The 24,313-nt window shown below is 41.3% G+C and overlaps 1 protein-coding gene across 30 annotated transcripts in view; it reads left to right on the top strand.

The window, feature by feature from the left end:
• Nucleotides 1-24,313, top strand: part of ATP2B2 (ATPase plasma membrane Ca2+ transporting 2) — a 697,462-nt gene that overhangs the window by 663,241 nt on the left and 9,908 nt on the right. For 22 of the 30 annotated variants that reach the window (XM_053294622.1, XM_053294618.1, XM_053294612.1 and 19 more), the window contains 2 exons: nt 2,158-2,265; nt 3,958-4,140. In XM_053294622.1, the coding sequence (XP_053150597.1) occupies nt 2,158-2,265; nt 3,958-4,140 (291 nt within the window). Of the gene's footprint in view, nt 1-2,157; nt 2,266-3,957; nt 4,141-5,518; nt 5,568-20,486; nt 20,659-23,492; nt 23,549-24,313 lie in introns of those variants that run through there. The other 8 variants (XM_053294640.1, XM_053294639.1, XM_053294636.1 and 5 more) reach the window with 5 other exon arrangements.

Raw genomic sequence — 24,313 nt, 5'->3', positions numbered from 1 at the left:
GTTTGGTTGTTTCTACTGCAGTGAGAGTCAGCCAGTCTTTTCAAAGACTTTCTCACTATGCTTAGAGGCCTCTTTGTAATCTTTATTCTTCTTCTTTACCTTGCTGATGCCCTTCATATCTTCTCCTTTACTCTTGTTCTTTTAGACCTCCAATGTTATCCTCTTTGTTACTACTTACATATTTAGGATTCCTCCCTATGTAATGACACTTCTTCAACACTGGTGATTCCTCATGGCTGTTGCAACTATCATTGCATTGAACATTTCTATGTTCTGGTCAACTGTTGTATACAATACTGCTTCTCCTTTGGTGGTATTTGCTCTTTGTCCCCATTCTTTGTCCCCTTCAGTCATTCAGGATGCCTTCATAAATTCAATCTGCCTTGCTCTTAAGTTTCTGCACTAGGTAGTAGGGATGTGCACAAATGGTGTGGTTCCCTTAAGAAGTGCAGATGCCCTTAAGAAGTACAGAATGTGCACTTGGTGTGGTTCCCTTAAGAAGCAGGTAAGGAGGTCTTTACTTGCTCCGCTGCTGTCTGCCGCTTGCTCTAGCAGTAGCCATGCATTGCTGCGGCACTGTTCCCTGCAGGCTGTGCATGGCAGCAACATGTAATTGCCACCATGCATGCATGGTCACCATGTGTGTGCAGACACCACACGCAGGCTGTGGGAAACAGCACCGCAGGGGTGTCAGTGGAGCAGGTAAGGACCTGCTTACCTGCTTCTTGAGGGAACCACTTCTCGTCCTGCTGAACTGGTTTGGCTCTTGTCCATCCCTACTAAGTAGGGCATTGTCACTTTTGCCTAAATTCAAGTTTTTGTGCCTTACATTTAAAAACTCTCTTCAGCTCTCTACTCCTCTATAATTAGCCTTTATGCCCTTCCCTGTTCTCTTTATCACTCCTTTCTTCCAGGTTCTTCTCATTCTCCCAATCTCTCTTGCCATGCTGCTGTCTATGTTGTGGACTGTCAGACTAGCTGTATCCTTCTATCACTAAAACTGCTTTCTCAAAATGTGTTTGCATTTCTTGAATCACTCTCAATTTGTCTGCTCCCTCTGACTTGTTCTGTTCTTCCCTGCCTTCACTTTATAACATTATCAATCCTCCTCATCTCACTGTACCATCTTAAAAACATAAGAACAGCCCTGCTGGATCAGGCCCAAGGCCCATCTAGTCCAGCATCCTGTTTCGCACAGTTGCCTACCAGATGCCGCTGGAAGCCACAGGCAGGAGTTTAGGGCATGCTCTCTCCCGCTGTTACTCCCCTGCAACTGGTACTCAGAGGCTTCCTACCTTGGAGGCTGGAGGTAGTCTGTAGCCCTCCAACTAGTAGCCGTTGATAGACCTCTCCTCCATGAAGTTCTCCAAACCCCTCTTAAAGCCATCTAGGGTTTTTTCTTATCTAACACTTGACTTTAAACTTTCTGAGCACTACTGGAAGCAAATAAATATGTACAGTGTATAGTTGGCATGCATTCAAAATCCATATATAATAGATAAATATGTCTTGGTGGGCTATTTGGTGTTTGTTCTGACAGGTTTCCTCTCCAGAATACATGCATGCAGTTTCAGAGTACATATTTAGATTTCGGCCTTGATTCAGCTAAATTAAGTTATGACAAAGTCCTGTTGAAAGCAATGGGTCTTGAATTAGTTGTGATGAACTTGCACCATTGGTTTCAATGGAACTTAGTAATTATTAGCTTTATACTAGATCAAGGTCATCTAGTATATGTAGACAATGGATGACATGATCTGCAAGCCCTATAGAGGTGATAGTGCTTGTGGTGCTGCCCAATCTGTAGAGACTGGACAGTAGTGCTAGAAGCACGACCATTATCTCTTCCCACTGTCATGATTTAGAAAGAGCACGGTAATGCATCTAGTGCTACCGTACGATCTCTACAGCAGAACTGCTACCCTACTGTCTCCGAATGGCATGTGGATGATGTCAATCACTGCCATCTGTTCCTTACATTTTTGTGTACTACTTTCTTGCAAGGACCAGAGAGTAAAGTAATGAATAATAACAGTTCCGGTTGGACAGGAAATGCAATGGGAAAGAACTGAATTGAAAATTATATGTTCTGTTCTGTTTTCCATCTCTGATGAGTAATTGCAACTCTCTATCTGCCTTGCTACTTTCCTTCTGCAGATAGTAATTGTACAGTTTGGTGGAAAGCCTTTTAGCTGCTCTCCTTTGGAACTTGACCAATGGTTGTGGTGTGTATTTATTGGATTAGGTGAACTTGTATGGGGCCAGGTAAGCACCACTTATTTTTATAAATTATGAAGGTAAATACAGATTTCTAGATTAAAGATTTTGACTCATGTAGGAGAGGCATTGCTGCCGGGGTGTAAGATGGTTGGCAGAACCCTGGGGCAGAACGTAAGAACAGGTGGGTCCTCACCGATGGAAGAAAAGGAAGTACGCAGCTGGCAGAGTGTTTCATTCACCATCTGGGTAACAGCAATGAGCAGTGTGCATGTCCAGTTGCCAGCAGCACACCCCGCCCCCGGTGTGACGCATCAGAAGCACATTGTCTTCCTTTCTTTCTCAATCCTGGTTGAGTTCATTCATGGAAAGGTGATAGGGTAAAGATGTAATGCCAACCAAACCTCTCAAAAAGGATCCCTGCTGTCACTTTCCTATGGGTTTCTGCGTGCAGCCTTCTATGCCAGTGATCTTCACTAGTTTTCAAGTGGGGGCCACTTTGGCAAAAACCCTTCATTGTGAGAGCCATTTCCCATCACATTGACCTCCATCTATTGCTGCACGTTCTCCAGCATCAGCTGGTGAAGGGGCAGCTTTAAGAGAAATAGAGCCCTGTCAAGCCCCAGCACCATCTTAGAAGGTGTTCATGGATTGCTGGGAAGTATAGTCTTTCCCAGCATTTCCCCCATAAAGCGCTATAGGGAAAGTGTTGGGAAGGGCTACATTTCCCAGTACTCTGTGTGCATGGTGCTGGGTCTCGGGCGGGGCGGGGGGATCTGTTTTCCTTAAAGGAGCCTCACTGGCACTGAGCAACATACAGCACCATGTATGTTGGAAATAATTACCTCTGTATGGCATCAGAGGGGCTGTATGGTATACTGAGCTTTGACCAAAGTTTTTACACAGGCCTATATTTTAGGGAGCCACCCTTGGGGTCAATGGGAGCCTCCAGTGGCTCCTAAACCTTGCAGTGAAGAACAGTGTTCTAGACCCTACTGAACAAAAAAAATGAAGGGGTTGAGTCTAACCTAACACTAGTTAGCTCCCAGTGGCAGCTCTTTGTTGGCTTCCACTAGCTGAGTTAGAACTTGGGGGTCTGAGGAAGACATTTCTTACATAAAACCATCTGTAGGCTTTTACATTTTAAATTCAAATACAGACATTAACCTACTGTGATTTGCTGACAAGATGTTTGCTGTGATTCATGAAGCAATGCAACCTTTCTGGTCAGACAAGCAGGGTCACAGAAGGAAAGGGGGTAATATTTGTAGAGGGGTGTCTGGCAGTGTTTTCAGAGCACTATCTGCTACCCCTTGCTACTCCCTGGAATCATGCCTGACTCAAGTTCAAATCTTCCTGAATCTAGCAGCCATGACAAAGATGCTCTTGCATCTTGCAATAAATTGTGACCTTCGCTTGGCATTTAAATTTCAGTATATACAGTACATGCCCAGAAGGCTGTAATTTAGGATATCTGGTGGATTATTTCAGCAGTCTCTATACATACAGAGTGCCTCAGCCTTCTAAGGGTTGATAAAGTGAGTTCCCAGGCTAATTTATTTAGTGCATTTGCATTTTATTTAGTGCATTTGATGCACATTTAATGACTGCACATATCTGTGTCATTCTGAATGATCTTAATTAAAACTATTTCTTGCTTTTCATACTGCAGATTAGATTTTCATATTCTGCCTACAAATACTTTTCATTTCCATAGCCTTCTCTAAAATTTATTTCCAGGTCATTGCAACTATTCCAACAAGTAGGCTAAAATTTTTAAAGGAAGCAGGAGGGCTAACAGAGAAAAGAGAGGTGCATGAAGAGGAGCTGAATGAAGATGTAGAAGAGATTGACCACGCAGAGAGAGAACTTCGGCGTGGACAAATCCTCTGGTTCAGAGGGCTTAATAGAATCCAAACCCAGGTATGTTGTTCTAACATGATGAGGATGTATCTACTTGCAGATTATCTCCAGGAATTTGCTTCGCATTTAGTCAAGATGACAACATAGTCATAGGCCACAATGCTAAGCTCCATTGGACTCATATGAATGGGGGGTTGTTTCATGTAATTCCATGTCAGGGAATGTTCTGCATGCTCAAACCACTGGAAATGTGGAGAGTTCCACTTTTCTGAAGAGACTATGGATGTTCCTGTTGTTTTCTTCCATGAGTGTATTGAAGTATGCATCAGAGTCACTGGGCTTGGGAAGAAAGAGTAGATGGTGGAAAGTACTTGTGATGCATTTCTATTTCCTTAATCTCCAAATCATCTAAAAGTAAGTTTCCTAAGACAAATGTATTCAAAAAAACCAAACCCAGGATATCCTTATATTACTGTTTTCCAGCAGAGTGTTGCTGAAAGCTATTTTGCATGATAATATTATTTTAAATGCATCCTTGTTTTGTTTTAAATAATAAACTGCATTTGTGCACTGCCAAAAATTGAGATTTGAAAAAATGATTTTAACTTCTTTCTTTAGCTTGGTAAATTAGAGGTTAAAAAACAGTTATCCAAATGTACTAGTATTGCTGCATTTATTTTAAATAATAGGAGTTGAGCATCTCATATGACACCAGGATTCTGTTTTTAAAATTTTATTGTTAGATACATATATGCATAAACCCATATATACATACATTCATGTCTATATATATAGCCATGGGAAAAGGCTATGTATGGGCAAAATATATGAATGGATAGAAGAAGAAAATTGTAGCAGATTATTTATAAGTCTCAAAAAATCTCTTTACTAAAGAACATTGTCATGTGTAAATAAATGTCGACTCCTCCATTTTCTCCTCTCTGCATAGAGAAGTTTGTCATTGCAGTTAAGTGAGAAGTTAGCGCTAAAAATAGACAACTGCTAGTAGGGCTATTTTAGTCAGAGCTTTGAAAAGAGGTACTCTCCATGGTGCAATCAAGGAAAAGAAAATAAGGAAAGTACCGCTTTGGAAGTTCAAAGGGCTTTTAGGTAAAATGAATCAAACTCAGAAACTTTATTTTACAGTCAGTTTTAAGAAACAACATGGCTGGCTAATTTTCTAATGCAAAAGAAGATATATTTTTAGAAAGAAAACACTTGGTGGAGGGCTGGCTAAGGAACAAGCCATAGAGCTGGATACGTTTCCTCAGTTTTCTCAGTAAACAAGATAATACAGAGGAGACTTACATGAATTACAGCAGTGATTTAGGAACACTCTCCAAGAGAGAAAATTCTTTAATTGGGTGCCCAGGTGAGGGCTATCATTAGCCCTGATTCATCCTCTAAATGTGAATTGTTTTCTTCCTGATGACTGTAGGAGGAGTGTTGTCTGTTGACATTTCTGTCAGGATGTCTTTCTGGTTGTGGTGAGTGTACATCAAAGAGAAAATTTTGCTCTTGGTTCCTCTTGTAGATTAAGAAATGTCCTTTAGTTCTTCTATACACCTTTATCTTCTTGATCCATGAAAAATTATCCTTCCTGTTTAATATTTTAAACAAATAAAAAATAATTATGTTTTCTTGCTAACCAACACATTTCCATTCCCTTTCTACATAGATGTAGAAATATTGTGGTAGGAGTTGTTGGTGCCCTTCCCTATCAGTAGGCTCTGTGATTCCCTCACTCCCATCCCTTTTGTGTTCCTTCCCTTCTATGTTCATTTGAGATCCACAGGCAATCCAATCAAAAAGCATTTGGCAGCAATATCAAGTTACCCACGGAAGAGCGCCATTAGTGTTTGGGAAGCTCAAAGTTATATAAGAGCGACTGCTGGGTAGTTGCCCTCAGTGTGGTGTATCCAAATGCACAAGTTCTGATAAGCAGCACACTTGAATGAATTCATACAGTTTTACTTTTTCAGGAAGGCAACAAAGGAAGAGCTGATGGAAGGTTAGGATACTTAGCATGCTTGAGAATGGTGGATTTGCAGAAATCCTCCAATGCCTTATATATTTCTCAAAATGTGAAAAAAGAAGACTGAGAAATGTCTTCAAACTCTTTGTATTTACCTTTTATTATACTGGAAACAGACATTTCTGAAGAAAACAGAGTACAAACAACTGGGCATTCTATGAACTCTCTGTGCAGCTACACATATGGGAGATCCTAGGTGCCTTAGTGGACTAGAAGTTGCACATGAGCCAGAAGTGTGATGCAGATATTGCAAACCTTTACAGAGGCATAGTGTCCAGCTCATGAGAAGTAGTAGTTCCACTCTACTGTATCCTGATCAGACCTCAGTTTGGATACTGAGTCCAGTTCTGGGCCCCACATTGTAAGAAGAACATTGATAAACTTGTTCAGCAAAAACTGATAAAGTGGTCAAAAAAGGTGGTGAGGGTTCTAGAAACCAAGTCCTGTGATGAATGGTTGAAAGTGTTGGGTATGTTTAGCCTGGAGAAGAATACTAAGAGAGGATAAGAACATAAGAACAGCCCAGCTGGATCAGGCCCAAGGCCCATCTAGTCCAGCATCCTGTTTCGCACAGTAGCCCACCAGATGCCGCTGGAAGCCACAGGCAGGAGTTGAGGGCATGCCCTCTCTCCTGCTGTTACTCCTCTGCAACTGGTACTCAGAGGCATTCTGCCTTTGAGACTGGACCTGGCCCACAGCCCTCCGACTAGTAGCCATTGATAGACCTCTTCTCCATGAAGTTATCCAAACCCTTCATAAAGCCATCCAGGTTGTTGATAAGAACATAGGGCTGTGTGTGTTCATAAAATTCGGATTTGGCCTGACTTGAATTTGACAATGTCGGATTCAAATTCTATGAGCTCTGGCAATATCATAGATAATATGATATGATGAAAATATGATGAAATTTAAGCCATTCGACTTAAATTTGGATTCTCCCTGATAGTGGGAATGGGGAAATCCAGGGTGAGGGGTTAAAATTTTCACTGGTTGGTCCTGGAGCTTTGAAACCTGCCACACATGTGGCAGAGGAGCTCAGGGCCCCCTGTAGTGAAGTTGAAGTTGGTCAATCCCCTGATTTTTTTTGTGAATTTTTGAAAAAATTGTAAAAATGGTTAAAAATGGTGAAATCAGAACTTTACAAAAACTTCTGAAATGGAAGACCCTCCTTGGACCATCATTCCACCAGGGTGTGGAGGAATCTGTCATTTGCCTTCATGAAAAGGGATAACAGCATGCCCCCTTTGCCCCCTTCTTTGCTTCCAGAATGGATGGGCATACAGTTATGAAATCTAACAAACATGAAGTACACATTGGCAGGACTAATTTAAATTTATTTTTTTTAAAAAAAAAATTAAAATTTTATTTTTGATTTTTAACTCCATTGACAGGATATTCCCCCCCAGTTGTTGGTCAGTCCCCTGATCTTTGGTGGGTTTTTTCCATTAAAATGGCTAAAAATGATGAAATGTACCTTTACAAAAGGTTCTGGTTCTGACCATCATTGCAATCCCATGTGGAGGGAAAAGGACATTCCTTTGATTTTATATTAATTTTATATTATATTAATTTTTTCTTCCCCATTGCAGAAACAGGTAGACCTTTAAAACGGGATTAGAAGAACATCACACATTTTAATCGCTTAATGGCTAGAAGGGAAAGTGAGAAATTATTTCTAAACAGAAACATTCAAAGTACTTTATTTTTTACTGACTGTGTGCTTCTGCAGTGAGGAAAACAAAAATTAATATAAAATCAAACAAATGTCCTTGCTCCTCCACATGGCGGTGGAACTTCAGAGAGGGCTTGAGATCGATAACTTTTTGTAAAGTTCTGGCTTCAAACAAGCCAGCCCTTCTTTTCTATTTTTAGTTTCCAGCCCCCCCCCAAAAAAAACCCAAAATCAGAGGAGTTATCCATAGCCAAGAAAAGAAATGAGTCCTGTCAATGTGGACCATGTTTGTCAGATTTCATAACTGTATGCCCATCCATTCAGGAGCTATTATGGGGGGGGGCAAAAGGGGCATGCTGTTACCCCTTTTCATGAAGGCAGATTCCTCCATATGCTGCTGGAATGATGGTCCATGGAGTGCCTTCAGTTTCAGAATTTTTTGTACTGACTTGAAACAAACCGGATTTCACCATTTATAGCCATTTTAAAGAATTTTTTTTTAAAAACCTACAAAAAACCAGGGCACCAGACATTTCTCTTCAAATTCATTCACTACAGCAGGCCCCGACCTCCTTTCCCACATTTTTGGCAAGTTTCAAGGTTCTAGGCTCAACCAGTGAATTTGTGTGATTTCCCTCCGAATTCCCCATTCACCTCTATGGGGGAAAGTCCTATTCCATTTCACTAATTCCAAAATTGTGAAGTATTTCTGAAATTAATTTTGATATTTTGGAATTAGTTTTTATTTTACCAATCCAATTTTAACAACAACAGCAATCATATTCGGATTGTACCAATTTTACTGATTTTACTGATTTGGTGAAATTCTGGATATAATCTGAATTTTCAAATCCTAATTTGCACAGGGCTAATAGCCGTCTTCAAATGTCTGAGAGGCTGTTACATAAAAGAAGGAGCAGACTTGTTATCTGTTGCTCCTGAGGTCAGGACTAGAATCAGTGGGTTGCAATTTCAAGGAATCCGAGTTAGACTAGATATTAGGAAGCACAGAAGAACTGCTCGAGAGGAGGGCTGTCCTTAGAGAGACCTGGTGGGGTGTGCGGCCCAGGGCAAATCAGCCAGTTAATTCTAATGGGAATTAAAAGAGAGCGGCCCAGGGCAGTCACCCTGCTTGCCATACCCTAAGGACAGCCCTACTTGAGAGAGACTGGACAGCAGGGATGGGCCCAAAGCATTTCAGTGCCTCTTTGGAGATGAACTGAAATGCTTCGGCTCCCTGGTGCTGAAACGTTTCAGCACAGGGCGAGGGGTTCCCTTAAATGGAGGCAGGCAGGTCCTACCTGCCCATCCTCCAAGTAGCCGTTGATAGACCTCTCCTCCATGAAGTGATCCAAACCCCTCTTAAAGCCATCCAGGTTGTTGGCTCTCACCACATCTCGTGGCAGAGAATTCCACAAGTGGATTATGTGTTGTGTGAAAAAGTATTTCCGTTTCTTGGTCCTAGATTTCCTGGTATTCAATGTCATGTGATGACCACTGGTTCTAGTGTTATGTGAGAGGGAGAAGAATTTCTCTCTATCCACTTTCTCCAAACCATGCATGATTTCATAGACCTTTATCATGTCTCTCCGCAGTCATCTTTTTTCTAAACTAAAAAGCCCCAGGTGTTGTAGCCTTCCCTCATAAGAAAGGTGCTCTAGGTCCCTGATCATCTTGGTTACTCTCTTCTGCACTTTTTCCAGTTCTACAATGTCCTTTTTTAGATGTGGTGACCAGAATTGTACGTAGTACTCCAGGTGTGGTTGCATCATCGTTTTGTATAAGGGCATTCTAATATTAGCAGTTTTATTTTGAATCCCCTTCCTAATGATCCCTAGCATGGAATTGGCCTTTTTCACAGCTGCCGCTCAATTAGTCGACACTTTCAACGACACTTGCCACAACCCCAAGATCCCTCTCCTGGTCAGTCAGTGACAGCTCAGATCCCATCAGCATATACTTGAAGTTGGGGTTCTTCCTCCCAATGTGCACCACTTTACACTTGCCAACATTGAACCTCATTTGCCACTTTGTCGCCACTCACCCAATTTGGAGAGATCCTTTTGGATCTTCTAACAATACGTTTTGGCTTTCACTACCCGAAAGAGTTTGGTATCATCTGCAAATTGGGCCACCTTGCTGCTTACCCCTGCTTCTAGATCATTTATGAATAAATTAAAAAGCACCAGTCCCAGTACAGATCCCTGGGAGACCCCACTTCTTTCTTACTTCCATTGTGAAAACTCTCAATTTTTACCTACCCTCTGTTTTCTGTCTTTCAACCAGTTAGCAGTCCACACATGTACTTGTCCCCTTATCCCATGACTGCTAATTTTTCTCAGGAGTATTTGATGAGGAACTTTGTCAAAAACCTTTTGGAAGTCTAGGTATACTATGTCAACTGGATCACCTTGATCCACACGCTTGTTGACATTCTCAAAGAACTCCAAAAGGTTTGTGAGGCAAGATTAACCTTTGCAGAATCCATGCTGGTTCTCTCCCAGCAGGGCTGGTTGCTCTATGTTCTTTAAATTTTTCCATCATTTTGCCCTGAACAGATGTTAAGCTAACCGGCCTGTAATTTCCCAGATCACCCCTGTATCCCTTTTTGAAAATCGCTGTTACATTTGCTACTTTCCAGTGCTCTGGAACAGAGCCTGATTGCAGGGATAAGTTATATATTTTAGCATGGAGGTCAGCAATTTCACATTTTAGTTCTTTGAGGACTCTTGTATGGATGCCATCCAGCCCTGGCGATTTGTTAGTTTTTAGTTTTTCTGGACAGTTTTGAACATCATCTCTTGTCACTTCTATCTGACGCAGTTCTTTAGCCTCCATCCCCGAAAAGCCTGGTTCAGGAACAGGTATATGCTCAGTATCCTCTGCCATGAAGACAGATGCAAAGAACTCATTTAGCTTCTCTGCAACCTCCATATCCTCCTTAATAATCCCTTTCTCACCCTGATATTCTAATGGTCCAACCACCTCCCTGGCAGGTTTCCTGCTTCTGATGTATTTAAAGTTTTTGTTATTCCCCTTGATACTTTTGGCTAAATGTTCCTCAAACTCTCTTTTTGCCTCCCTTATTGTCACCTTGCATTTCTTTTGCCAGAGTTTGTGTTCCTTTATGTTCTCTTCATTTGGACAGGCCCTCCAGTTTCGGGAGAAAGTCTTCTTCCCTTTTATCTCTTCCTTGACAGTACCTGTTAGCCATGCTGGCATCTTCCTGGACTTAGTGGTACCTTTCCTCTTTTTAGATATACAATCTAACTGGGCTTCTAGTATTGTGGTTTTTAGTAAACTCCATGCATTCTGGAGCAAAGCGTCTCCTGATTTTCCCTTTCAGCTTTCTTTTCACCATGCTCCTCATTTTGGAGAAGTTTCCTCTTCTGAAATTCAAAATGACTTTTGAAATAAATTCAAAAGGAATTTAGACTTCCTTGGTGATTCTCACCCACAGTATGCTGCATTTGATCACACTATGGTCACTGTTCCCTAAAGGGTTGATGACACTGAGTTCATGCACTAGGTCCTCGGTGCCACTCAGGATTAAGTCCAAGGTCACCTTCTCTCTGATTGGTTCCAAGACCAACTGTTCTAGGGCACAGTCATTCAGTGTATCTAGAAATTTGACCTCTTTGTCACGACCTGACTGTGAATTTACCCAGTCTATATGTGGGTAATTGAAGTCACCCATTATTACAGCGCTGCCTCTACTTGATGCCTCCCTGATTTCCTCCTGCAATTCGAAGTCACTTTCAGCGTTTTGATCATGAAGGCGAAAGCACTTCCCCAGTAGCACATTTCCTTTCAGGCCTTATATTGTCACCCACAGGGTTTCTGTGGAGGACTCCAGTCCACCTAGGTTTTCTAGCTTGTTATATTCTATCCCTTCTTTAACATACAGTGCTACTCCACCTCCAAAGCATCCCTCCCTGTCCTTTCTATAGAGTTTCTATCCAGGGATAACAGTGTCCCACTGTTTCTCACTGTTCCAACATGTTTCTGTTATGCCCAACGTGTCTATTTCTGCATTAGCAACCAAACACTCCAGCTCACCCTTCTTGGCTTGGAGGCTTCTGGCATTGGCAGATATACACCTATATGCTGAATCTCTCGCCTGGTGTATGCTATCTTTCTTTTGACTCTTTGACCAGCTGGCACAGCCTTCTGTCTGGTCTTTATGTGGTTCTGCTCTGTCTCCTTCTGTTTCATCTGAATCCTTTGCACCCTCATACTTTAAAGGATGGCATTTGCTGAACTGGATAGCTGCTCTGAAACCTTTTTAATTTTAAGCGCCAGCAGTCTGGTTCCATCTCGGTTCACGTGCAGCCCGTCCCCTTTGTACAGGCCTTGTTTGCCCCAAAATGTGTCCCAGTGCCTAACAAATATAAACCTCTCCTGCCGGCACCAACATCTCATCCACACATTCAAACCCCTCAGCTCTGCCTGTCTCACTGTACCCGTGCATGGAACATGGACTTCAATACACTACCTTTCAGCCGAAATGTGGCTTCCAGGAGCTCCTGACTACATTTCCCCTCATCGTTGGTGCCAACATGTTGGTGCCAACATGCACCATGCCGTCTCCTTCCCAGCACTGCCTAAGAGCCTATCTAGACACTGTGTGATGTCTGCAACCTTCACACCAGGCAGGCAAGTCACCATGTGGTCAACACGCGGGCCACTAACTCATCTCTCTATACCTCTAATGATCGAATCACCCATTGCAAGGAGGCCCCCACCCCCCGTAGGAGTATCCCCTGTATGAGAGGATATGGGCTCATCATCCATGGGCCCCTTCTGAGGGAGCATTTCCCTTTTCCTCAGACCAATGTCCTCCTTGCCCAAGACCTTCATTCTCTCAGAAAGCAAAGGAGCTATCAGCCCTGGAGTGGGATGCCTCTACCACGTCCCTGAAGGTCTTGTCCTCAAGCCTCACTGTCTCTCTGAGATCCTCCAGATCCTCCACCTTGGTCTCAAGGGAACAAATTTGTTCCCTGAGAGTCAGGAGCTCCTTGCACCGAGCACGCACCCATGCCTTCTGCCCATGGGGCAAATAGTCGTACATGTGGCACTCTGTGCAATACACTGGAAAGTCCCCTCCTCTGCTGACTTTCTATCTTCATACTGGTTTTGTTGGCTGTTTACAGTATTTAGTGATAGTTTATTAGAAGGATAGGTCTCAGCTATAATGGTCAGCTATTTAACTGTCCAAATAGCCTTTCTCAAGTATATGAGGTAGGCATTTGTACTTATGTTCTCTTCTCCCCCGGGCTCCTTGTGATCACCAGAGCTTTTTCCAGGCTCCCCTGCACTCTTCCCACTAAACTCCTACAAAACTCCAACATCCTGTTTGCTATCCCTGTCTGCTATGCGCTGTTCGCTATGCTCTTAGGCCTTCACCTCTTATGTAGAGAGCAGGCTTCCAACTCAGACACAGGATGTGCATCAAGGGGATGTCAAAGGAATGTGGGGCCTCCCACAGCCCTAGCTGACTCCACCCACTCCAGGGAGAGACAAACAAAAACACCAGAGTTTGCTAGCCCTGGCAAATGCTAGTCCTGGCAAATAACACACAGACAGACTAGGACTTATTCCTTAAAGAGAAACCAGCCCCTCAAAATCTCCCCTCCTCCTGTTAGTTAGTTTGAAGGGGGGAAAGGATAGATGTTATTCTGTTTAGAAAGCTTGCTCGCCTCCTCAAGCTGTGTCTGTTCTTCACAGAATAGGCTTCCAGCTCCTCAAGCTGCATCTGCTATTCACGTCTACTCTTCACATAATTCTGTTATGTTCACACTGATGAATCTATGATTCCAGTTATTTTGGCAATGTACAGCCATAGTATCGGCATCCCTAAGTCCCCATTATCTTGATCCACTCTTGTTTGGAAAGAGAGACAGAGACCTCTTGGTTAGCAACTATCAAACATCTTTCAGTTTCTTCAGTGCCAAGTACTCACCCTGCCTTAGTCACTTTAGCATCATCAGAGTCAAAGCCCCATTAACATCCACAATATCTGTTATCCTCAATAACCAAAGTAATTGGTCACCAACATTATTGGTACTAGGTCCTCCCTTTCAGATTGTCCACAACACCAAAAACATTTATAGAATGTATGATAATGGCATTTCTTCAGCATGAAGGGATAATTGTTTTTCTGTAGCTAGATGATTGGTTCCTGGTAGCTAATTCGCTTTATCAGCACTCTGACAATCTGTAATTCATACTTTCATCTACTGTCAACATTGAGAATATTCTTGAACCAAAGAAAAACCTCAACTGGAACTGAAATAATGCTTTCAGTACATAGGATTTTTGGTGGATTATTTCTATCCTCATGTATAATTTTTGTCACATGCTGGCCTTAACTACGTTTTAACAACTGTTGGTATACATGGCAGCTCCCTTAACAGTCATAAGTTCATAAAAACAGCCCTGCTGGATCAGGCCCAAGGCCTATCTAGTCCAGCATCATGTTTCACACAGTGGCCCACAGTCATCCAACATACATGACTATACATGTCACCACAGCAGATTTGGTTCATAACTACTTTCAGGTCACACAAGGACTCACAGTCCAAACCCGGTTAACATGTTGGTCACCATCCTACAATCCCTCTTACAATGGATTTTTGCAAAGAACTTTTATGAATGGGTACTGTTTCAACCCCCAAAACCATTTTGAGTGATAAGAACAGATGCTTCTGTGTGGATATGGGCAGTCCTTTGTGGATCACTCAAGATCAATGAAGCCTTGTCAATACAAAAAAGGAAAGCCTGTATCAGTGTTTTAGAACTTCAGGTTTTTAACAGGACATTAGAACTCTTCAAATTTCTGAGGAGTCAAGTAGTACAAACCACATCTACATGCCACATAGAAAGACACAGAGGTACAAGCTCACAAACCCTTTGGTCTATAGCATATGGGATATGAAAGTGGTGCATTAGATACCAGTTGCCATCAAATACATACAGTTTGCTGGCCGTTTCCCTCACAGGAGGCAGCGTAGTAGCTCACAAGTGTCTCACACCTGTTTATCTCTGCTACATATTTTATCAGTGAGGCCATTCAACAGTGGATCTTGTTGCAATGCAACAAAAACAGAAAACTGTGGGAAAAGATTCTGCAGCAGAATGGAACATGTCCCAGTCCACGAGGGATGTGTTCCTTCTGTCTTGAAAGGCGATGCTTTTTCTTCCATTTCCAATGGATATCAAGAACAGAACCAGACAGTTCTAAATGGAGTGCATCCTCGCAAAACATTGTAGCCAGAGGGAGGAAGAGGAAGGCTATGCTCGGGGAGTGACTACTGAAGATTACGGCAGTAGGCTATCTAACCACTCTAGCATTTGTATAGCTCTGGTACATTTCCTTTCCTTCCCTTTTGTTCCATTTTGGAGATGCACTTTTTAAGATGCATTAGGCAGAAATTCTTCAGGTGCATTTGCACTGAAAAGGCCCTGTTTCTGGTCACGATCCACATGACCTCAATTGGTCGGGGGAGTCAGAGCAGGACCTTAGTGGATGGCCTTAGAATATGAGCAAGTTCATGTTGTGTATTAGTACCAAAGACAATATTTAAGGAGAAATGTAAACCCAGATTGTTCAGATTGATGAGCATTGAATGGCTCAGTCTACCATGAATGATATTTAAGGAGAAACCTTGTGCACAGATTGCTCATTCATATTTTTTAATCGTCATGTTGCAGCATTTCTGCTGGTATTCAGATAGATACATTACATAATATAAGGAGAATTCTGGAAATAATATTCATCTTTATAATAACTACTTTTCCTTCCCATGATACTTTCTTTTAAGTACTCACCTTAATGTATAGTTTGAGACATTGTGGACTCTTGGTTATTCACTAGTCATGAAGTAAAAGCACACAAGCTATAGCATGAACAATTTATGATACAGCATAAAGAGCTGTTAGGAGAGAGAAAATGGAAAAGGTCTTCTGGACATATGTACCTAAAGGAAGTTTTTACAACATAGACATGGCTGAGTATGTCACTGGCTCATCTGGTGATGACTCAAAGGCAGGTTTTCTCTGTAGTTGCCCCAGAGCTGTAGAACACACTTCCTGCTGAGATTAGAGCTGCGTCATCCCTGATGGCTTTTAGGAAACAACTAAAGACACATCTCTCCAGCCAAGCCTTTTAGCTACTTAGCAGTTTTTGTGGAGAGTAATTTAAATTTGAACTTTTTCTATGTTTTAATTGTTTTTAAATTTCTTGGTTTGTTTTATTGTTGTAAACTGCCGGGAGACTTTGGTAGTGGGTGGTATAGAGATATTTTAAATAAATAATAGATATACGCATGTCATGGGATGTGCAAACTCCCAATAGCTTGATGCAGAATTTGACTCAATAAATAGAGCTGTAAAAAGAAAGTCAGACAAAATCTCAGTGTTTCAATGGCCCAGTTCTAAATTTCGGAACTCCTGATCATGAGGAGTACAGGTAAGTCCTTGAAGCCCTTCATTCTGCCTCCTCTCCAGCATTCCAGACTCCAGGGCACCTGAGGCCTTAGTATGGACATAAGACATCCTGGAACTGGTGTGTCACAGGAATGCTTGCTCCTGGGATGCAGGGTCCAGGACAGATAGTTTCCAGGGTGTCTGGCGTCCATTCAGGAATCTTAGATAACTACATTTCCCAGTGTCCCTGGCACCCTCCTGTTATAGCATTCAAGGTGCCAGGGAGGATTGGATGGCTATAGTGATACCTCCCCATTGCTGTTTCCACCAGAAAGGGGAAAGAAAGGGAAGGTGATTGCACCAGAGAGTTTAGGCTTGGCTTATAATTAACTCCAGAGTATGAGGGCACTCATAATTTCACTATTATGAGCTTTCATTTCTAACGTTTTGCACAATTATTTGACATGTCTTTAATGCAATGATGATTTGTTTAAATGAACTATTCAAATATTTTAAATATATGCTAACAGCAGTGTACATAGTCCTGTTACAATATTCTAGATCAGTGGTTGCATGTACTGTATACAGTATATCATCTGTATATGGAAACACAAAAGAAAAGGAAAAATCAAAGTAACTGACTGACATCCAGACTAACTATGTGCAGGTGACAGAGTGTTTTCCATCACACAAAGGAGGAGGGGCATTTTTTAGTGATCCTCCCTTCCCCCTGAAGCCACTTGGGCTTTCAGAAATATGTCCCTGAGAGTTGTGGGATGCTAAGCAACCTAATTTTGGAAGGCACAGGTGAGTGCAGGGGGAAGGGAGGAATTACCAAAAATCCTACATTCACATGTAGTTAATCTAGATGTCAGCCATTGATTTAAATAATATTAAGGTGTTACTTATATGAAGTAGGTTGCTTGGCATAATCACTGAACTATGTTGATTTACAGTGAAACAGAACTTTGATACTGTCTGAATGGATACACAATGAGGCTATTCACATGAGCAGCATAGTGCTGCCCACCCCCTCTAACTGTGCTTTTAACCCCAGCCTTTAGCCAGGGTAAAAGGTATGAGCACGCCTTTATTAAAGAAAAATAAGCAGCCCGGCACATACAGAGCAAGCAGCCCAAAACAGAGCAAGCATTCCAGCAATGCACAGAGTTGGGTGCCTAGGGCGCCTAGAGCGCCCAACTCCTGGGGGATTCTCCCAATGCACCACGCTCATTGTGGGATATCCGGAGGCCAGGATGTATTGTCCTGGCCTCTGGAGATCTGCGGATCATGGGATCCAAGGGAGGATCGTCTGGGGGAAGGTGAGTTCAATGCAGCCTCCCCCCCCCCACCGCCCCGCTGTGCCTGATTGTGTACATAGCCTTAAAATAATAATAATAAATATATTGCAATATTTTTACTACTTTAGAAAATGGCATGTGATCTATTTATTTAACAGATTACTATTTGTGTATGAGTTGTGCAATAGTCTAGCAACTTTTGGCTAACTATATTCACAAAACTATATATGTATTTTATTTCAAAAAGTAGATTTCTGCTTATCTATCTGGGAATACTGAACAAAAACATTACTTGTACACTATGTCCATAATTTTCTGGAATCAGGGGCCATAAGATACACAGCTGGTCAGTTATTAGATGGTGATAATGATAAATGTTCATAATTTCAGAGCTGTTCAGAGCTTAGATAATTTGAGAGCATAAAATAGAAGGTATGCTCAGAGTATGATATTAATGAAATATGTTCAGGAGCCACAGGCAATAATTCCAAGTTTCTTGTGATGACATGCCCTATAACAAATATGGTCTGGATCTGTGATTGATATAAGAAGTCAGACACAGAAAATGAAGCAGTTACTCTTTTCCATCTCCAGCAATAATCAAACTACAAGGGCCCCTTGTAAGGCAGAGAGCATAAATAGAAGAGAGGAGTGGTGGTCTTTGTAACAGCAAGCTGGAGATCAGATTTAGGTGGTATATTAGAGCTGCAGAATCAATAGAAGCCAGATTGAATAGGTAGTATTATCTAGTGCTTGGAGGGCATTTCACAGTCCATCAAATAAAGTCCCATCTTCAGGTGGAAGATTTTAATTTTCCTCTCATTTCATGGAGGACATTTTTATTTATTCTAGTAATCCCTCCACTGGAGAACTAAATGTGGTATTATTCTCCAGATGACATACAGATGACATAGATAGCTCTGTTGGTCCATTAGTTTTCATTTTCTATTGACTTTGTATGAAGTGCACCGCCTAAAGTTCTTTTCCAGCTTTCCTACAATAAAGATTTTCTTTTCTGTTTCTGCTCTCTGCCTTACAAGGAGCCTTTGTGGTTTTATTTGTGTTGGAGATGGAAAATAGTAACTTGGTGCATCTTGGGTCCCGTGTCAAGCACCTAGCTATTCAGCTTAGGCCTGTGAAAGTCCTTCACACTTCATCCTAAAACTGGTATAAACTGCAGACTTTGGGATTCATACACTATGACAAGAAGATATTGGGAACACTCATATGATCCTAATCAGGGTGGGAGGAGAGCCCAGCCAAGGGAGGAGAGCTGGGCACGTTTCTGACTGGCAGCACGTAAATGAACAACAAGGTCAGAGGATGGGAGGGTTGTGTGTGAGGCAGATTTTTGCCCACCCTTGGTAAAATGGTGAGGAGATAATCTGGTTAGGGAGCAACTCTCAACTTCCAACATGATCCATCCCAACCTGCTCAACTCCTGCCTCCCACACGATCCGTCTCTGTTCCTCCTACCTTGTTTGAGTTTACACAACCACCAATCGAGGGCATGCCTGGCTCTCCTATCCTGATTAGGAATGTGAGAACCAGCCTATTGTGTCATTTTTGTTGACCCTAATAAAGGTTTTACAAGACTGTGCCTTTTGGAGGTTTTAAATGGGCTAATATGGCTAAGTATTATATTTATGCACTTTACTAAATAATGTTTAATGGTAAACACAAGTATTTGTATATTGTTTTAACCTTCCTGAAAAAGATATTTGACAAAATGTCTATAGCAAGAAATATATTAGCTTAATAGCTTTGTTTTCTTGGAAACATGATATAAATGAAAATGATGATGGCAGGACCAGCCCAACCATGAAGTAGTGTGAGGTAACTGCTCCAGTTGGCAGATTTTAAAAATTATGGCTCACATCCTGAGAAGGCATCCAGAGGCTGGGAAGACATCCTCATAGTACAGACAGCTGTGCAGCATAGTGTGTGTGTGTGTGTGTGTGTGTGTGTGTGTGTGTGTGTGTGTGTGTGTGTGTGTTGTGGGGGAGGTGGTGATTTTCTCCAGTCTCTACTTCCTTGGAAATGCCCTATGCCATTTGAAAATATGTCCCTAAGTGCTGTGAGATCCTCAGGGACATGTTTTCACATGGTGTGGGGCATTTCAAGAGGAGGCAGAAAAAGCAGAAAATCAACCTTCATCCTCACTCTCCATGTTGTGGTGCTCCGAATGTTTTTCACAGTGCAAGTGCATTTTCCCAGCACATGGCTCCTTTCTTTGCATGTTGGCCTTTGTCTATAACAAGGGTGAATATCATTTGAGGTTCTTTTTTTCTTTCTCAATCCCAGGCACCAAGATGTACGGGTTACCTCACAGGAAAAAATGTAATTTATTTGTAATAGAAAAACATTTCCTCATGTTACTTTCATAATCAGGTCAAAATTAACTTATTCTTTTTTCTTGTTAAAATGTAAATGAAGTCAAGTTTACAAATCTTCACCTTTTATAAATGAATCCATTCATAATCAGAAAAGTGCTTATTTTGTCTTTTTAATATGGCATATATTAATCAACAAACCTGCTGTTATTACAAGCTATTTTTAATGCATAACATTTATTATACAAGACTGGAAGTGACTGTCTTTCCCCACCCTCCTTTTTGAAGAAAATCTACTTGCTGATATATATAATGAATAGCTGCTGATACAGTCTGTAGGAATGCCTGGAATTAGCATAATTTGACTGTGCCATAAAAGCCTGTGAAAGGCACAAATTTATACACAGTACCATTATTCTTTTAACCACGATGAATCTGCTACGATAGTGCTGAATAACTTTGTCCTGCACAGAAACTGCCTGTTTCTTGTTCTTCATTTCAAGGAGCTTTCATTATTTTGACCTTGGGAATTGAAATGATATTTGTACAAGCAGCTGGATATTGCTAGAAAATATTAGTCAGTTACAAAGCTGTGTCCATTCCTCAAGCAACTTGTCTCGTTCTTTCCTCCATTGCAGATCGAGGTAGTCAATACTTTCAAGAGTGGCACTTCCTTTCAGGGGGCTCTCAGGAGACAATCCTCCGTCACAAGCCAGAACCAGGATGTAACCAATATTTCTAGCCCTAGCCACGTTTCGTTATCCAATGCTCTTTCCTCTCCTACCAGCACACCTGATGCGGCGGCTGGGCGTGAGTGTGTATTCTTAATGCATCTGATTACAGAGATGCCAACTTATATAGCAGTCATTCATGACTGAGTCACTGTGTCCCTTTCCCCTTCTTACATCATAGAATAAGTCACATAACTGAAAGGCTTTTGGGGAGACATAGGAGGAAACTGTGGAGCGGGCAGGGAACTTGCCTCCCATGAGCTTCCTCGTGCTTGAGGGTCTTTGGATACAAGCCACTGTAAACTGCTAAAGGTTTGCTACGGTGACTGGGCAATCACATTGGATATCCCTATTTTATTCTACCTCTTGTATAACAGCTCAAGGTATACTAGCTAAGATTTTTCAAATTTCCTTCCATTCTTTCTATGTAACCATTCCGTGAAAATACAGGGGCTGACAGCCTAACACTGTGTGTATGTAGCCAAAAGATGCACAGTTGCAGTGGCTGTGTTCCTGCTTCAGCAACACAGTCAGTCATCTGCAGAATGATGATTTTTGCTGATCTTTCCTTGCCCTGGAAGCATTCTGTGCAACCCACAAATATATCCTTGAGGGCTGAGCAACCCTCGGGAACATATTTGTAGATTGCACAGAACGCTTCTGGGGAAAGAGGAGATCAGCAAAAATTGCTCCACCCCTCGAGTGTGACCACACATGCTGCTGAAGTGGGAATGCAGTTGCTGTGGTTGTGCATCCTTTGGTTTTGCATGCACACACAGTGTTAGTTAGGATGTCAGCCAGGGAATTATGTGCATTTTTCAGTTATGGATGGTGATGGAGATTAAATCCAATTTTTCAGAGGCTTAATATTTTGAAGCCTACCTCCTTTTATCTGTCTCTATGCTAGCAGAAAGGGGGTTACTTTTCAGGGTTCAATAGGAAAATCTTTGAGGAATTCCATTTAGAAATAAAATTTAAAAAGAGAAAAAGAAATAGGAATCTTTTAAGATATTATATACTAATCCTAACCTTAGGTAAAGTATAACTGCAATTTTACATTTCGTATAAATAGTATACTATTATGTGCATTGGTCATGACATCAGACCATTTAATAGGATCAGTCGAGGTAGGAGGCATCATCAGATGCTGAACTTTCTTTCCTCGCCAGAGTTGCTTTCACATTTCAGCAAGTTCTATCCATGGCAACTGAACAAGGATACTCTTTCAGTAATCCTGAATTAAGCATGATCCTGAAAATTGCCCTTGATTACATTATCTCACACACACACCTGCCAGAGCTATATCCTATGACCTGGTTGCACTGATCTTCTAAAGGTTAAGGGAGAGTAGAAGAAATGTTTTCTATGCAACTAGCTTGCTCCAGAAAATTTTAAGTTAATGAGCTGGAGCCAGCATATAAGAAATGGAACCACAAATCTGCATACTCTGGCCCTCCAGACTAACTCCACTGTGACTGATATGCTGCATCTGGTATTGGTGTCTAACTCCACTGTAGGCTCCAACTATCTTCCTTGCACTTATCATTAATCTCCTTTATCATGCTGTTCTAACTTATTAAAAACTAGAACACTTTTCTGCTTTAGAAGAAGTTTAGGTTTTAAAAAAAAATTTAATTTTCAGTATAGATACCACTGTATAATACATTATTTTAAAATCACGTTGAGAGTCATATACAACAAATATAAAGCATTTTGGTTAGTGTGTTGGTTGTGCAAAGAGAGAGGGATGTATGGCATTAGGAATGGAACAATGGAGTGAAATTGATTTTCGTTTTTTATACTGTTTGAATATTCTGCTACCTTTTAATGTTACCTAGTTAGCAGATAAAAAGCCAACCCTTTTAAAAATAAACAATACTGAACTATTGGGTGGGGAGGAGAAGCCCTACATAGTGCTTTATTCTATTTCTCTTAATAAGGCCTTCTAGTATTTTTTATTATTACTAAAGGACGTTTTACACTCACCAGCTCTGTTTAACAATATGTTCAGGTAATCATGTGTAACATAGGGTGCACATACATCTGTACATGTGTCCACCTGATTCCCGTAATCCTTTCCCCATTTTTGTTTATGGGAAACATTACAGGAATTGAGCGTAGATGCTATTGATATACATGTATGCACACCAAGATAAATGTGACATAAAGCATTCGCTATGAGAGTGCACAATCCAGAATCCCCACTGTATTTGGGGATTAGAGAGTCTCTGTTCTTCCATCTTAGATCCAAGTCCAACAAATAATTTCTTTCCTTTGAATCACTAACTCGCATTATCTCATTTTTCTGCAATTGTTCTGTTTCTCCTCCTTGTGAAATATGTGCAGAACACTGAATATACTGAGGGTCATTTCCTCGTGCAAATGCCTCAGGAGTGTATTATAATATCACCTGTAGGCTCCGAGCTTGGACCATGCTGGCATGCTCATTTAGAAAGTAATTTTTCTGAACTATTGCTTCCATGTGGGCACTGTGTGTGTGATTGCTATAATTTGGGTAGTTCCATTGACTTTTAAAAGTGTCACTATGATCACCAAAATTGCACTGGCTGCACATACAGGACATACATGTTGGTGCTAGTTCACACAATCACTATACCTGACACTATTCCAGAGCCTCAAAGTGTGGACTAGCCCTCAATATTTTCCATATTCTGAATATATTTCAAAAGGAGGGGAAACTTGGGTTTTTAGTATGAGTCTTGCCTTTGCATAACGACATTTCTAACCAAGAATAGTGTCAGTTAACCTTAGAGTTGGCATCTCTTGGCAAAACTGACTCATGTTTACATTATAAACTAAATTCCTTACTGTCCTTTCAATAGAATTGAATTATATGATTTTGCAGTGCCCTACTCTCTACTTTCTGAATATTAAATGTGTTTGTTTTCCCAGAGGGCTAGAGATCACTGGACAAAAGGGTTCAGCAGGAGAGAGTGAAATAAAAAGAGGTTGTGAGTCTTTAACCTTGAGCCTGACAATGAATGTGAACCAAACTCAAGATACTTGGCTTATATGAAGCCAGGTAAACATTCGAGTATAAGCCCATATGCTACCTATGTGGTGCACCTGTTGATCAGAAAACTGGCCCTGTGTATCCAAATGGTTCTTAGGAGTAATATTCCATACTTCATTAGGTTTTTCTTTTTCAATTGAGGTAAAAAATCTGCAATATCTAAAAATTGTATTTATCCTTTCTTTGCCTGATGCAAATATTTTAGTCTCACTTTCAGGGTGGGGCAAAACGGAAGCATGTTTTTATTACAGCAACAGAGAAGAAAGAAGTGGATACTTTAAAAGCCATGTCAAAGTGTCCTGAAGTGTTGTCCCCCACCCTACCCCAAGTCCTTTGTTAAGAGCAGTTCATTTTTTTCCTGTTGTCTCCATTACTGTGAGAAAAGGGAGTTGTATTCATTGTTTCTCATCCCTTGGCATTGTCTCTTTCATAACAACATCCTTCACATGATCTCCATGTAGTTGGTATCTATTTACTGGTATGTCCCCACATATGTACATGGAAAGCGAATACATGAACAATTCTGTAGATGTTAGTCTATATACTATCATTTTAACCCTCACAAATCTCAGCTGAGTGACATGCAGCACAATTCTGTGCACATTTACTTGGAAGTAAGTTCTACTGGCCGACATGACAGGCAACACTTAGTCAACGATAGGGACCTGCTGGGGCTGCTGTGCAAATGTAGTCCCAGTGG

The sequence above is a fragment of the Hemicordylus capensis genome, chromosome 2 (genome assembly GCF_027244095.1).
Source record: "Hemicordylus capensis ecotype Gifberg chromosome 2, rHemCap1.1.pri, whole genome shotgun sequence".
NCBI lineage: Eukaryota > Metazoa > Chordata > Lepidosauria > Squamata > Cordylidae > Hemicordylus > Hemicordylus capensis.
This window is presented reverse-complemented; position numbering and strand designations above follow the sequence as displayed.